Raw genomic sequence first — 15,989 nt, forward strand, 5'->3', positions numbered from 1 at the left:
GATCCCAGCATGCGGCCCCGTCTCCACGTTCCCCGACCCACCAGGGAAAGATGCTAGACCCCGCGGCAGCCGGGCTCTACCCCGTCCCTCTTACGCTCCCTCCTTGCCCAACCTCTCCATCCACTCCTACCTAACCTCTCCCCAACCCTCGCCAACACACACACACACACACACACACACACGGAGGCTCCCGAGAATTCTCCGGAACCGGGACGCTGGCGAAGGGGAGTGGGCGGGAAGGAAATCTCTAAGAGAAGACCGGAGAGATCTAGGGAGGGGGCGAGGACAGTCGTGGGGGTCGGGGGTGGGAGGACGAGTAAGTCCGGAGCAGGAGAGGGGGGCGGAGAGTCACCTGGCAGGACCGAGGCGGACCCGAGCCTGGGAGGGAGGCGAGCCGAGGCGGGGCGAGGAGAGGAGGAGCGGAGGGGCGGGGGCCGGGGCTGGGGGCGGGAACCAGGCGGGGCGGGAGCCCCAGTCGGAATCTCCGCTGGAGCAGGTGGAGCCGCTGCGGGGAGCCGGCCCGGCCGAGCGCAGGGAACGGCGGATGGGCCGGGGCCATGGAGCTGCTGAAGCCGAACCGGAGCGTGCCGGGATACGGACCCGGGCCGGCGGCTTCCCTGTGCCGCCCGGGGGGCCCCCTCCTCAACGGCAGCGGCACCGGCAACCTCAGCTGTGAGCCCCCGCGCATCCGCGGAGCCGGGACACGAGGTGGGTGCCTCCCTGAGCCCCGTCCACGAGCTCCTTCTCACTGCACCCCGCAACACTCCCAGAGGCCCCCACTGCTTCCCCAAACGCCCACGCTGTCCCTTCATAGTACTCCGTCTGTCCCCAAACAGCTCCCCCGACACATGTGTCCCCCACAGCTCATAAGACTCCATTGCAGCTTCACACTACCAGGTCAGAGCACCTTCACACCCTGGTCCCCTGACCACCCCCAGAGCTCCTGGTCACCCCCAACACACAGCCGCCTCCTAGACAGAGACGGTGGGAAGACAAGGACCTCCTCGGGCCAATCCTCCCAGGTCTCTCCTTTCCTTTTGCAGCCAGTTCACGGAGCCACAGTGGGGAAGGAAAGAAAGGAAGGAAGGCAAGATTGGGGGAAAGAAGGGGCCTGGTTGGGGAAGGGGCACTCGGAAGACCCGAATGGGAAGTTAGCGTTATAATTTCCTGTGTCCCCCACCCAACCCCCTGCCTTCCCAAAAGAGGTCCTCTAACCTGAATTAGGCTGGACGTTGGACTGAGGGGCTGCTCTCTAGAGCTGCCTGTCTCCATTTCCTCAGATCCCCTTGCCTCCCAAGTTGGAGTTTTTCTCAAGGGTCTTTACCCTCCCTCTTTTGCTGTCTCCAAGTAATGTCTCCAGGTCCCTTCCAAGCCCCTCTCCAACCCACCTCTCCTTAGGTTTCAGCCTCCTAGAGCCTGGCTGCCCCATTCATCATCCCACCCCTTTGTGCCACCTTCTCGCCCTCACCACCAGACTGCTTCCACTCACCCAGTCCCCACAGTGACTTTTATTCCTCCCATCAGCCAACATCCACATTTGCTCAACGACCCAGCTCAAGCCTTATTTTCCCCCTTCCTATACCTTTTCTTTCCTTAGATGGTTACTGGACACCTGCTATTATAGTCTCTGGGCTAGATGCCGGGTACACAGGGCTGAACTAGACCCAGTCTGGACTGTCATCTCCAGTGCAAACGGGAGACAAAAACCAATGGGAAAATCACAGTCAGCACTGGAATTCCCACAAGAGGGACCAAACTCTGGGCACCCGAAGGAGATGGGGTCTGAAAACTTCACAGAGGGAACCTTGAAGTTGGAGTTCAGTAGGCAGAAAAGGAAGAAGTGGGATTCCAGGAGAGGGAACAGTGTTAAGCAGAAGGAAATTATTCCAAGCTTTAGAAGGGAAAATGGGAATAAATTGCAATTCAAGTATTTATTTACCCCCATAAAATATTGCATGCATTCTCAGACCAGTTGTCACACACTCTCTCATTGTTACATCCAGATTCTTTCACTCAACAAATATTTATGGAGCCAGAGATTGTGCTAAGCACTAAGGACAGGAGTAGAACAAAACTGACACAGCTCCTACTTCATGGAGCTCACGGTTCAGTGGGGGAGAAGGACAAGTAAGCAGAGAATTGCCGTACAGAGTGGGAAGTGCCTTGAGAGGGATGTGGGAACACAGAAGAGGAGCACCTCTATCTAGCCTAGCCTAGGCTTAGGAATCAGAGTTGGCCTCCTGAGGAGGTGAAGGCTAAATTGAAATAAAAATGAAAAAGCTGAGGGAAAGCCAGCCAAGTGAAGGGGCAGAAAAAGCAAAAAGCATCTCAAGCAGAGGACCAGTATGTGTAAACAGCCAGAGTTTAAGTCCATGGCCCTTTTGTTCAGTGTGTCATAGTTTCTGTGTGCCTGAGACATGTACCATAAGAGAGGAATAATGAACACTCAAGATGAAGACCAGCCTAAAGGGTTTCCAGAGAGCCTTATGGACCTTGTCTAAGGAGTATGGATTTCATCCTGAGGGCAATGGGAATTACTGAAAGGTTCAGTAGTACTGCCAGGATTAGTTCTGTATTAAAGAGGGTGGATTGGAGGACAATCCAATGGAGAGAGGAGCATCCTTTAGAAGGCTATTATATTACATCCTGATGAAAGATGATGCTGGCGTAGACTAAGCTACTGGCAATGGGGATGGAGAGAATTGGGTGGATTTGACAGGCACTTCTGGAAGTGAAATCAACAGAACTTGATGACTTATTAGAAATGGAGAGGGAGGAAGAGGTCAAGGGATGACATCTAGATTTCTGGCTTAGACAATTGGATGGATGTTGGTGCTGTATAATGAGGATAACAAAGGAACAGAAACAGGTTTGAAGGAGATTATACATTCAATTTGGAACCCACTGAGTTTAAATGCTGGTAAAATATCCAGGTGGAGTTACCCAGTCAGCTGTTGAATCCAAGGGTCTGGAACATAGGGGAGAGGTATGAGCTAGAAATACAAACTTGAAAGGTGTTTGTCTAGAGGTGGTAACGGAAGCCATGAGAATAGATTAAATCATACCGAGATTGTGTCAGATGGGGAAAAAAAAAAGAGGTCCTGGGACAGGACCCTGAGGAAGACCAATTTTTTTAAAAAAAAATTATTTATCTATTTATTTTTATACAGCAGGTTCTTATTAGTTATCTATTTTATACATATTAGCATATATATGTCAATCCCAATCTCCCAGCTTATCCCACCACCACCCAGCCCCACTTTCCCCCTTTCATGTCCATACATTTGTTCTCTACATCTGTGTCTCTATTTCTGCCTTGCAAACTGGTTCATCTGTACCATTTTTCTAGATTCCACGTTGATATATGATACTTGTTTTTCTCTTTCTGACTTACTTCACTCTGTATGACAGTCTCCACGTCTCTACAAATGACCCAATTTTGTTCCTTTTTATGGCTGAGTAATATTCCATTGTATATATGTACCACATCTTCCTTATCCATTCATCTGTCGATGGGCATTTAGGTTGCTTTCATGTCCTGGCTATTGTAAATAGTGCTGCTATGAATGTTGGGGTGCATGTGTCTTTTTGAATTATGGTTTTCTCAGGGTATATGCCCAGGAGTGGGATTGCTGGATCATATGGTTAGTTCCATTTTTAGTTTTTTAAGGAACCTCTGTACTGTTCTCCATAGTGACTGTATCAATCTACATTCCCACCAACAGCACAAGAGGGTTCCCTTTTCTCCACACCCTCTCCAGCATTTGTTGTTTGTAGATTCTCTGATGATGCCCATTCTAACAGGTGTGAGGTGATACCTCATTGTAGTTTTGATTTGCATTTCTCTAATAATTAGTGATGTTGAGCATCTTTTCATGTGTCTCTTGGCCATCTGCATGGGAAGACCAATTTTTAAAAGCCAAGCAGAGGAAGGAGAGTCCATGAGGTAGATCTAGATGAGACCATCAGAGAGACAAGAAGGCAAGGAAAAAAGAAAGTTTCAAGCAGAGTGGGAGAAGTGATGTCAAATGCTGCCCATATAAGTCAGATAAGGTCATAACAGCATCCTTCCGATTCAATAACAAGGAAGTATTAGGAGGAGCTATGGGTGTTAGGGGGTGTCTACAGTTGGTAGAAGTTTGGGCCATGGGGGAGGGGTTATAAGAAGTGAACTAAGGTGTGCAGATAAAACTTTCCAGAAGTTTGGTAGGGAGAGAGAGAGAGACAAAGAGAAAACAGAATAGTGCTAGAAATAACATGGGGCTGAGGAGGATAACATGGGGTTGAGGAAGGGTGTGTGTGCGTGTGCGTGTGCGTGTGCGTGTGTGTGTGTGTGAGTGCGCACGCTCACTCATGCATAGTTTGTCTTTTGAGTGTGTATGTGTTGTAGAGATAAGGCCATTTTAAAAATGTTTTTGGGGAATGGGCCGAGAGAGAAAGGTTGAAGTGCAGAAGATAGCAGGGCTAGCTAATAGAGTAAGAGACCTTGAGAAAGCAGAATGTGAAATGATTCAGAGCACAGGTCATCTAGACATTGCTGCCCACACACATTTGGATGTGACACCTGGCAGTCAGAAGCTACCCACAGAGACTCTGTTAGCCACACTCACTCAGCTGTTACCCCGACAGACACATCTTCCCCAGGCTCACTCCAGTGTTACCGATAGAAATATGGATGTTACTCACATTATTCTGATATAATCCACATAGACTTGAACATTACCCATGTTCACTCAGATGCTACCCACAGAAAAGCAGATGTCACCCACACTCACTTTAATATCGCCCGCTGTCATTCAGATATTACTCACCCATCAAACACACTCGCTTTCGTTTTATTATTATCCACGTACAATCAAATATTATCCATGCTCACTTAAGTAACCCTTCTCCAGATATTACCCATAAATTCATAGATATTACTCTTACCTATTCAGATATTACCCGCAAAGACTCAAATACTACCTATGTTCGCTCAGGCGCTCAGTTATTTTACTCAATAAGATTAACATCTTAATCTGTTAATATCTCATATTCACACTCACTTAAATATTGCCCACATATACTTGCATATTACTTCTGCTCAGTCAGCTATGATCACCGTCAGCTGGATATTCCCCTATTCACATACAGACCTCTGAATGGAACCCACGCTTCCTGAAGACGTTACTTACAAACTGAGACGTTATCTGCAGACCCTGGCTCATTCAAATGTTACAACACTTACTCAGATATTACCTAAACTTACAGGCAACCCACACTCAATCAGATACTACCTATAGACACGTAGCTGTTACCCTTCTCCAGATACTGCCTACAGAAATTTGTGTTACTCTCACCCACCCAGATATCATCTCCAAGACTAAAGTATTACCCAATGCTCACTCTGATCTTACCTACATACACACCCTGCCTATTGTTTCTGCCCCCTCCGTTAGAATCCATTAACATGTGGATGTCCCCATCACCCAGCTGTTACCCACAATCAGCTAGATGCTATCCATGCTCACCACAGAGGTGTGGGTACTACTTTGATGCCTGAGGGATGGGTGACCAGATCCAACACACCAGTGAGTGGCAGGATTTGAGGCATCAGCGGCTTCAGTGTTCTGTGGGACCCTTTCTTAGAAAAGCCTGTTTTTGTTTCATGTCGCGTCATCTGGATTTTTGTACCCACACTTCTCTGCCATCATCTGGACAGAACACATGCAGATCCTCTAGACCCCAGAAGCAGAACTGAACTGTCCCAGTCTTCTGAGTCCCCTGGTCTGATTTCTGCTCTCCTCTCATCCCCAGCAGAAGGATGCCCACAGATAGACTGTCAAGGCACTAGTGGCTGTACCCCAGGAGGTGCATGTTCCATTCTGCCACCCCTGAAGCCACTGTGGTCATTCATATGCCACCACACAAACATACCTGGCTGCATACACACACACACACACAGAGTTTCCCCTGTTCTTAACATCCTGCATTAGTGTAGTACATTTGTTACAATTGATGAGCCAATATGGATACATTATTAACTAAATTCCATAGTTTACATTAGGGTTCACTCTTTGTGTTGTATGTTCTATGGGTTTTCAGAAATGTATAATGACATTTAGGCACCATTACAGTACCATATAGAATAGTTTCACTGCCCTAAAAGTCCCCTGTGCTCCAACTATGTATCCTTCCCTGCCTTTTCCAAGATCCCTAGCTCTAAGATTGCTTTTACTTAGCCTTTTCACATCTCCTAACTGTTCAACAGCAAAGACTTAGAGAGATGGTGATGGCTGGAAATAAAGTAACAGCTGGAAGTGCCCAGTTAGACAGCAAAGCATTGTACAGTTGCTGGTCATTTTTACTGGGACTTTGTCCTCTAGTTTTCAGAGGTCCCCACACAGATTGGGAACTTCATAATAGAGGGCCTAGCCCCATCTTTCAGCTACACCACAATTAGCCAAGTTCAAGGATACACACGAGATCCATTAGCCAGATGAATGAATGAGAAATGTGCTTTTCACAGTTTAGAGTGCCGTACAAACTTGAGGTATGGTTGTTGAACCAAGAACTAGTTGAAGAGAGGGACTTCCCCGGTGGTCCAGTGGTTAGGACTCAGCGCCATCACTGCCAGGGCCCGGGTTCGATCCCTGGTTGGGAACTGAGATCCTTCAAGCCCCGTGGCACGGCCAAAAAAAAAAACTAGTTGAAGAGAAACATTCAGAGGACAGAGGAGGAAGTGTTAGAGAAGATAGAACTAGAGAGATTAAGGGGTAGGGGGAGAGAGGCGGAGAGGGGCAATAGACTGGGAGGAGACATAGAGCACAAGATAGACCACCTGCTCTATTCTTCTGGGTCCAAGGACCTTTGACAGAGATCACCCTCCCAAAGTTCTTTATTTCCCCCTACACACACACACATACACCTCAAATTGTCACACATAAACCGTCCATAAGCCTTCCCTGCAGAGAGGGGCCCAGCTTCTAAATGAGACACGGGTGGTTTGTATATAATAGTAAAAGTAACACATCCAAAATCACAGCCTGTCATTTGCCCCCTCCCCTCCACCAACAAAATCCTCCAACATGGGTCTCTAAAGAGACAGAGGCAGCAAGGAGAGCGCATGCTGGAGCCTTAGAAGCACAGAGGTGAAAGATGGGTGAGGAGGGACAGAGCAGGTGCATTTATGTGGGAAGTAACAGAGATCCATTTAAGATTCATCCGCAAGCAGGTGTTAACAGCTCCTGTGCAGGGGGCGTTATGCCAAATGCTAGGGACATGCTGGAGAACTTGATGGGCATTGCCCTTGTGCTCAAGAGCTCATAGTCTAGTGGTGGAGATAGAAAATGAACAGAATAATACAGTGAGAAATGCCATGGTAGAGTATAGAGGGGGACAGCATCATGAATGACAGAGAAGGGAGGAAGCGATAGAAGGCAAAGCATTTTAGAGATCTAGAGACTGGCTTCTATTCTGAATCGGCTCCTAACTTACTGGGTGCTCTGAACAAGTAGTATCACTGCTGAGTTCAGTTAGGGGATCTCTTGTAAGTAGCACTTACTCGAAGTCTACAACAACTTCTGAATAAGTACAAACTATTGTTATGAGAAAACAGTTTAATTTGGGAGCTCTGGCCAAAGTCAGCCAAGGTATGGGGCTATGAAAAAGGGCCCTGCAGCTCTGGGCCCTTCCCTTCCCCCAACTTGGCAGGCTCTGTCCCTGCCCTCTCTCCCTCCAAGCTCCAGTCTCCCTCATGCTGAGGCCATGGGTGACTGGGTCCAGTTTAATTTAATTCTATTCAATTTTGTCTGGGTTTGCTTGGCTGTGATATGGAAGCCCAATGATGAATCCTTCTCCCAATAGGCAATGACAAAAATGAATGGGGTCAGCCCTTTGTCTAGCCCAGCAACACTACATGTCCCTCCCGTGAGCTCCCAGAGCACTCTGTGTATTCCTCAACCTCGCTCCTTACCACACCATGTGACAATTATCTGTTTATACATCTGAGTTTCCCTCTAGACTGTGAGCTCTCAGATGAGAGCTCACAGGGCATTTGCCATGTCCTCTGTCCCCAGGGCCTGGTATAAAGGGAGCCCTCTGTAAATGCTTGTGGAGTGAGAATGAATGTTTACAGATAATTAAAATATAAGGTGGAAAGTAAAAACGGTCCTAACAGATGTGAAGGGAACATGCATGGTCAGAGGAAGGGGAGATTAGCTCCAAATAAGGTGTCCAGAAAGGCCTAACAGAGGAGGGGGCAGTCTGTCTGAGTCTTGAAAGACAATGGTGAATAGGAATTTACCAGATAACAGAAAACAAGTTTGTTATTGAAAGTCATTAATCGGGGGGAGGTATTAATAGTCGGGGGGGGGGCAGTGAAAGAGCATTTTAGGCTGAGAAACCGACATGAGCAAAGGAGAGAATCATGAGTGCACACGTTGCCTTCCAGAAACTGAGTCATCCGGTGCCTTAAGTTGGGTGCATTGCAGGGAGGAAGTGAGAGGAGGAAGAGGGCAGTTCTGGGAGAATCTGGATGACAAGCTAAAGGGTTGCAGACAGGTGAGAGTAGCTGAAGGGTCTTTTTGTTTGTTTGTTTTGTTGTCGTTTTTTTAAGACAATAAAGACATGCTCGGACCTGCGTTTCAAAAGATAGTGGGTGGTCAACTGGGTCGAATGCTGCCGGGAGGTCACGTAGAATAAGCTGAGAAGAGACCTTTGGATTTAGCAGTTAAAGCTCAGTAACCTTGAGAAGTGTGCAAACAGTAATGGGGGAACAGGTCACTGGGTTGTAACAAATTGAGGGGTGAATGAAAAGATGGAAATAATCTTTTCGAGAAGTTTGGCTGCAAAGAGAAGGAAAGATTTGGAACAAAGCTTGAGAAGGGACAGGCTTTCTTAAGGAAGAGTAGAGTTAGGCCACTTTAACTAGGCCTCTAGGGGTTAGAGGGTAAAGGATTCAAGTTCACCATTTACTGAGTGTGTCGTTGGGGTTGGGGGCGGGGACAGGGATTTGGAAAGCAGGGGATCTGGCTGGGTAGTGGGGGTTGGAGGACTGGGGATAAGTGAAATTGGAGAGCCGGGCTGAGTGGGGGCCAGGACTCCCACTGCCACCTCCCCTTTTTCCCACCCAGAATTGGAGCTGGCCATTAGGGTCACCCTCTACGCTGTGATCTTTCTGATGAGTGTCGGAGGAAATGTGCTCATCATCGTGGTCCTGGGACTCAGCCGCCGTCTGAGGACCGTCACCAACGCCTTCCTGCTCTCCCTGGCAGTCAGCGACCTCCTTCTGGCCGTGGCTTGCATGCCCTTCACCCTCCTGCCCAATCTCATGGGCACATTTATCTTTGGCACAGTCGTCTGCAAGGCGGTTTCCTACTTCATGGGTAGGTGAACAACCGACAGGCCTCCCTTACCCCTCTCCTCTTCTAAAGTCCTTGCCGGATGTAGGGGGTCTTTCTCCGTCAGCGGGTATGGAAGTCACACTGGTGAGTGTGTAGTACAAGTTTCCTAGGTGACCCCTTCCTCTTCCCTTGCTAGGCGTGTCTGTGAGCGTGTCCACGCTAAGCCTCGTGGCCATCGCCCTGGAGCGGTACAGCGCCATCTGCCGACCACTGCAGGCGCGTGTGTGGCAGACGCGCTCACACGCGGCTCGAGTGATCGTAGCCACGTGGATGCTGTCCGGACTGCTCATGGTGCCCTACCCGGTGTACACTGCCGTGCAGCCAGCGGGACCTCGTGTGCTGCAATGCATGCATCGGTGGCCCAGTGCGCGAGTTCGCCAAACCTGGTGAGGGTCCCTATAACCCATTCCTGGGAATTCCCTTCTCCATCTCCATCAGATACTCACGAGCATTACCCAGAATCTCCCTCCAGCTGCTCTAACAATTATCACTACAATTGCCTTTCCCACCACCCTGGGATTCCCATTCGGGGCTTCTCCCCAGTTCTCTAACCCTTCCCGGCCGCATACCCAAATCCTACTTCTACCTCTGGGGCCTGGTCACCAGCCCTAGAAACATCAACCCTTGCGTCTTCCTCCGTCTGTGATTATAGCTGGACAGAGACCCGCGCGATTGGTCTGTGCTCTGTCTCTAGGTCGGTACTGCTGCTTCTGCTCTTGTTTTTCGTGCCGGGGGTGGTTATGGCGGTGGCCTACGGGCTTATCTCCCGCGAGCTCTACTTAGGGCTTCGCTTTGACGGTGACAGTGACAGCGAGAGCCAGAGCCGGGTCGGAAGTCAAGGAGGACTGCCCGGTGGGACTGGACGAGGTGGGTGAAATCCAGGAGGGGCGGGACTTTGGGAAGAGGCGGGACATAAAGTGGGTGGGGCGGAAAGGTGTGTGAGTAGGAAGAGAGACTGGAAATGGGGGGGGGGTTGAGGGGAGAACGCTGGGGATTTGGAGAATTCAGCCTTCGGTTCTGACCGCCCACCGTCTGTGCTTAGGTCCTGCCCACCCGAACGGGCGTTGCGGGTCGGAGACCCGGCTGGCTGGCGAGGACGGCGATGGCTGTTACGTGCAGCTTCCGCGCTCCCGGCCTGTACTGGAGCTGTCCGCGCTGACCGGACCCACGCCTGGGCCAGGATCCTGCACCCGGCCGGCCCAAGCCAAGCTGTTAGCTAAGAAGCGCGTGGTGCGGATGTTACTGGTGATCGTTGTGCTTTTTTTCCTGTGTTGGTTGCCAGTGTACAGCGCCAACACGTGGCGCGCCTTCGACGGCCCCAGTGCACATCGCGCCCTTTCGGGTGCGCCCATCTCCTTCATTCACTTGCTAAGCTACGCCTCTGCCTGTGTCAACCCCCTGGTCTACTGCTTCATGCACCGTCGCTTTCGCCAGGCCTGCCTCGACACCTGCGCCCGCTGCTGTCCTCGGCCTCCGCGAGCTCGCCCCAGACCTCTACCGGACGAGGATCCTCCCACCCCCTCCATCGCCTCACTGTCCAGACTGAGCTACACCACCATCAGCACGCTGGGACCTGGTTGAGGGGTGGAGCGAGAGTGGGAGCTGAGGCAGGACAGACGGACTGGCTCCATCCAGACACACGAGAGACGCAGACCAACGGACACAAGAGACTGACTAACCCCAACGCACAGGAAAAGGTGGCTTACCCCACACAGGAAAGAAGGCACTTGATGTGGGACTGAGCCTGGCACACAGAGACATGGCACTGACCTTGGACATACAGACACAGCATCCCTAGCTGTGGACTGTCTCTACACTGTGGAAACTCTGACAGGGGCTGACTTGCCTCTTACACATATAGTAATGGCATTGCATCTTTTAGGGCTCTGGAGCCCAGCACAAGAATGACTCCTGAGATGCTCCAGGCTGTCCCCAGTTTGACCTCACCGTGCCCTTCCCCAATCAGTGCTGCAAACACCAACCTGTCTAATCTCACACTTCCCAGACCAACAAGCTGTTTTGCACTGAAAAGTCCTCTCATTCCTTTCCAGTTAAATACTATAGGCCTTCCCCTCCTCCCTTACCCAACTTTTTCAAGAAATAATAAATGACTTGGCTTCCCCCTTAATTTCCTTTTTGGACTTTTTTGGGGCACGCGTGGAGGCACAGGATTTTGTAGAGTCCTCTCCGTCAGGTCCCTCCCCCTGCTGTTCACTCCTGTGCATGACCCCCTGCCAAAAAGCCCGTGGTCTGAGTCTAGATGAGGCTGTGTAAATTCTCTCCGAGTGGTCAACCTGGACCCGCCTCACACCACAGTCGTATGCAATAGCTGGGAATGGAGGTGGGGCTGGGAGGTGGGACATCCATGACACATAATGATTCCTGAGCACATTGTCCTAAAGTGGTACCATTGTTAAGGTGCTGTGTTAATAGATGCTTATTAAAATTTTAATGAAAAGAGGAAGCAGTGTATGATAAGACTCAGTTTATTCAATGTGTATTTGAAACACCATGGGTCAGAACATGACAGGTATACAGAATTAATTAAAGAGTAGGGACTTTTTAATGCACTCTTCCCCATGGAAACACCCTTACTGGCCAGCAGCAAGGAGGAGAGGTAGCGTAGGGAGACAGGGGCCTGGACCTGAACAGGAGTCCCAGAGCCCAGCCTCCCTGTTGACTATAAGACTGATCCAGCCCCAGAGAGGGACGGAGACAGCAATACCACCCCTCCACACACATAATGACAAACAGGAAGAACAGATGACTTCACCAAGGGGACATACATAAATAAACAGAGGCATGGTATGCTGGGAGAGGGCTCCTTGACACTTCATCTTGTAACAGTTGGGGAAACTGAGACCCAGAACAAGAAAGAAAGCTGCTCAAGGTAATACAATAAATTGGACCAAGACAGAAATAACCCTATTGAAGTAGGCACTGAGCTGGAGGTGGGAGAGACGCCGTACCCATCAAGGGGCAGACCCAAGTTCTGTGGGGCCTGGAGCTTATAAAACTGGGTGCCCTTTTTTAAGGAAAAAAAATGAAATTAAAGATACAAAATTGCTAGGACACTGACCAGGGCCTTTGGAAGAGACCTGTGGAATGAGGAGCCTTGAAATTTAAGCCTCATTAGCTTCTCAGCCAATAATACCTTTAAAATCCACCCACTATGCTGGACAAAGGCTGGATGGAGTGAAGGGTAGTGAGAAGGGAGAGTGGTCTTCTCTTTATCAATGCTGAGCTGCTCCCATCCATCCTTTCTACAGGGCTCTGGGCTGCAAGAGGCAGGAGGAAGGAAGAAAAGGGTGGAGAAGGCGTTCCAAGCTGTCAACTAAGACAGCACTGGTTAAAAATAGAATCCCAGCTGGTCGGAGTTGTGGAAAGCAAGATATTGGACCTTTTTCTCTCATGCCAGCTTTCCAGGGGGTGGAAATAAGGTTGCCCATTGCCCTTGCAATTCCCCAGCCCCCAGCCCCACTATCCCTTCTGAAGGAGAGACCGCCTTGTTGAGGCTGCCCCACTGTCAGCCCCTCCAGCTGGGGCCTGGGCTCCTGCTGACCATCAGATGGAGGTGGGGAGCTCAGTGGGGGAGGGATCAGTCCAGCCTCTCAGCCTGGAGTATGAGCTCAAGTACAGTGGCCCGGGGCTAACCTAGAACCTAGTGCATAGGCACGGCCTAAATAACACCATTTCACACACTGTGCCGCCCTTTCATCTGCAGAGTACTTACACATCCATCACTCCACCCTGTGCCCTATCTAGTTACCAGATGTGGAATCTTGGGATCCTCCCATCTTTTTTCCATCTCTTGAAATCTGACAAAACATTTCGGGTCCAGATGTAATACCACTGTCTCCATGAAGTCCTGCTTGGTCATCCTCGCAAAGCTTGTCTGCTTGTAGAGTACTTACTGCTTTCTCTCTTCTGTCATACTTATTTGTATTCCTGCCTGATTTCCCATCCTGGGCAGGGAACATCATGATGTCATGGGAAGATGACTGAGCCTGGGCCTAGGAGGTGGGGTGATGGAGGGGGTGGGGGTGAAATCTGATGCTTCTTGGTGCTGTGTGACAGGAGTTTGTATATACCAATTCATTTCATTCTCAAAACTCTTCTCCAGAACAATTTCAGTTGACAGAAGAGGAAAGTGAAGCTGAGAAAGCTTAGGGAAGTTACACAAGCCCTACAGCTAGAACGGAGGCAGGAACTGAGCTCGGGTATCTGCCTCCAAAGCTTTGTTTCTTTCCATTATGCTGTTTTGCCTTCTTTCAAGCCTTGAAGATCTGTGTACCAGTGGTCCTGCCTTTTAAAAGTTGTGTGATTCTACAAGTTATCTTAGTGAGTTCTCAGTCTCACCTGTAAAATGGGAATAATTACGTTAACTTCTGTGATATTGTGATTCATAATAAACAAAAGCAATCTTGAGGGAAAAAAATGGAGCTGGACGAATCAGACTCCCTGACTTCTGCCTATACTACAGGGCTACAGTAATCAAGACAATATGGTACTGGCACAAAAACAGAGATATAGATCAATGGAGCAGGATTGAAAGCCCAGAGATAAACCCACGCACCTGTGGTCACCTAATCTATGACAAAGGAGGCCAGAATATACAATGGAGAAAAGACAGCCTCTTCTATAAGTGGTACTGGGAAAACTGGACAGCTACATGTGAAAGAATGAAATTAGAACACTCCCTAACCCTATACACGAAAATAAACTCAAAATGGATTAAAGACCTAAATATAAGGCTAGACACTATAAAACTTTTAGAGGAAAACATAGGCAGAACACTCTTTGACATAAATCTCAGGAAGATCTTTTTTGACCCACCTCCTAGAGTAATGAGAATAAAAACAAAAATAACCAAATGGGACCTAGTTAAACTTAAAAGCATTTGCACAGCAAAGGAAACCATAAATAAGAAAACACAACCCTCAGAAGGGGAGAAAATATTTGCAAACAAGGCAACTGACAAAGGATTAATCTCCAAAATATACAAACAGCTCATGCAGCTTAATATCAAAAAACAAACAACCCAATCAAAAAGTGGGTGGAAGACCTAAACAGACATTTCTCCAAAGAGGACATACAGATGGCCAACAAACACACAAAAAGATGCACAACATCACTAATTATTAGAGAAGTGCAAATCAAAACTACAATGAGTTATCACCTCACACCAGTCAGAATGGCCATCATCACCACAAAAATCTACAAACAATAAATGCTGGAGAGGGTGTGGAGAAAAGGGAACCCTCTTGCACTGTTGGTGGGAATGTAAATTGATACAGCCACTAGGGAGAACAGGAAGGAGGTTCCTTAAAAAACTAAAAATAGAACTACCATGTGACCCAGCAATCCCACTACTGGGTATATACCCAGAAAAAACCATAATTCAAAAAGACACATGCACCCCATTGTTCATTGCAGCATTATTTACAATAGCCAGGACATGGAAGCAACCTAAATGTCTATTAACAGAGGAATGGATAAAGAAGATGTGGCACATATATACAATGGAATATTTCTCAGCCATAAAAAGGAATGGAATAGTGCCATTTGTAGAGATGTGGATGGACCGAGACACTGTCATTCAGAATGAAGTAAGTCAGAAAGAGAAAAACAAGTATCATATATCAACGCCTATATGCAGAATCTGAAAAAAACTGGTATAGACAATCTTATTTACAAAGCAGAAATAGAGACACAGACATATGGATACCAAAGGGGAAGGGGGGTGGGTAGTGGGATGAATTGGGAGATTGGGATTGACATATATACACTATTGATACTAGGTATAAAATAGATAATTTATGAGAACCTACTGTATAGCACAGGGAACTCCCCTCAATGCTGGTGACTAAATGGGAAGGAAATCCAAAAAAAGAGGAGATATATGTATATGTATAGCTAATTCACTTTGCCTTACAGTAGAAAGTAACACAACATTGTAAAGTATCTCTACTCCAATAAAGATTTAAAAACAAAAAAGAAAGAAATATACATTCAGTCTTTGTCCTGTTCCTGGCACAGAGCTCTTTGGAATTTCCTAAGTGATGAGAGCCATAAAGGTATCTTTTGTTATGTTAATGAGGTGACTTTTGGACCACCCCTAGGTTACCTAAAGATGGGACCACCTTCCTCAGAGGAAGGAACCAAGTAATTAGAGGGTTGTCAATTTCAGCCCCACTCCCTGACCTCCAAGGATGGGAGGAGGGGAGAGGGCCGGGAGATTGAGATCAATCACTAATGGCCAATGATTTAATCAATTGTGCCTATGTAATGAAGCCTCCATAAAACCTCAGAAGGACAGGGGCTGACAGGTTGGTTAACGCATGAAGATTTGGGGAGAGTGTCCCACTTGGGAAGACATGGAAGCTCTGCACCCCTACCCACGTATCTTGCCCTATGCATCTCTTCCACCTGGCTGTTCCTAAGTTATATCTTTTTATAATAAACCAGCAACTAGTAAGTAAAATGTTTCTCTGAGTTCTGGGAACTGCTCTAGCAAATGAATCAAACCAAAGGTAGGGGCTGTGGGAACCTTCAATTTATAACTGGCTGGTCAGAAGCACAAGTGACAACCTGGACTCACGACAG

General features: G+C 48.3%; 1 protein-coding gene across 3 annotated transcripts; it reads left to right on the forward strand.

Moving 5' to 3' along the window:
- Positions 1–557: 557 nt before the first annotated feature.
- On the forward strand, positions 558–10,964 carry CCKBR (cholecystokinin B receptor; the record flags this gene model as incomplete). Of its 3 annotated transcripts, none has more annotated exons than XM_082844223.1 (5): positions 558–708; positions 9,114–9,365; positions 9,520–9,769; positions 10,078–10,250; positions 10,426–10,964. In XM_082844223.1, 5 exons carry the CDS (start codon positions 558–560, stop codon positions 10,962–10,964), a joined length of 1,365 nt encoding a protein of 454 aa, XP_082700349.1. The 3 variants fall into 3 exon arrangements, with proteins under 3 accessions (XP_082700349.1, XP_082700350.1, XP_082700351.1); XM_082844224.1 differs by having other exon boundaries at positions 10,078–10,235; XM_082844225.1 differs by lacking the exon at positions 9,114–9,365 and having other exon boundaries at positions 10,078–10,235.
- Positions 10,965–15,989: the final 5,025 nt, after the last annotated feature.

Source organism: Leucopleurus acutus, assembly GCF_964270905.1.
Source record: "Leucopleurus acutus genome assembly, chromosome: 8".
Lineage (NCBI taxonomy): Eukaryota > Metazoa > Chordata > Mammalia > Artiodactyla > Delphinidae > Leucopleurus > Leucopleurus acutus.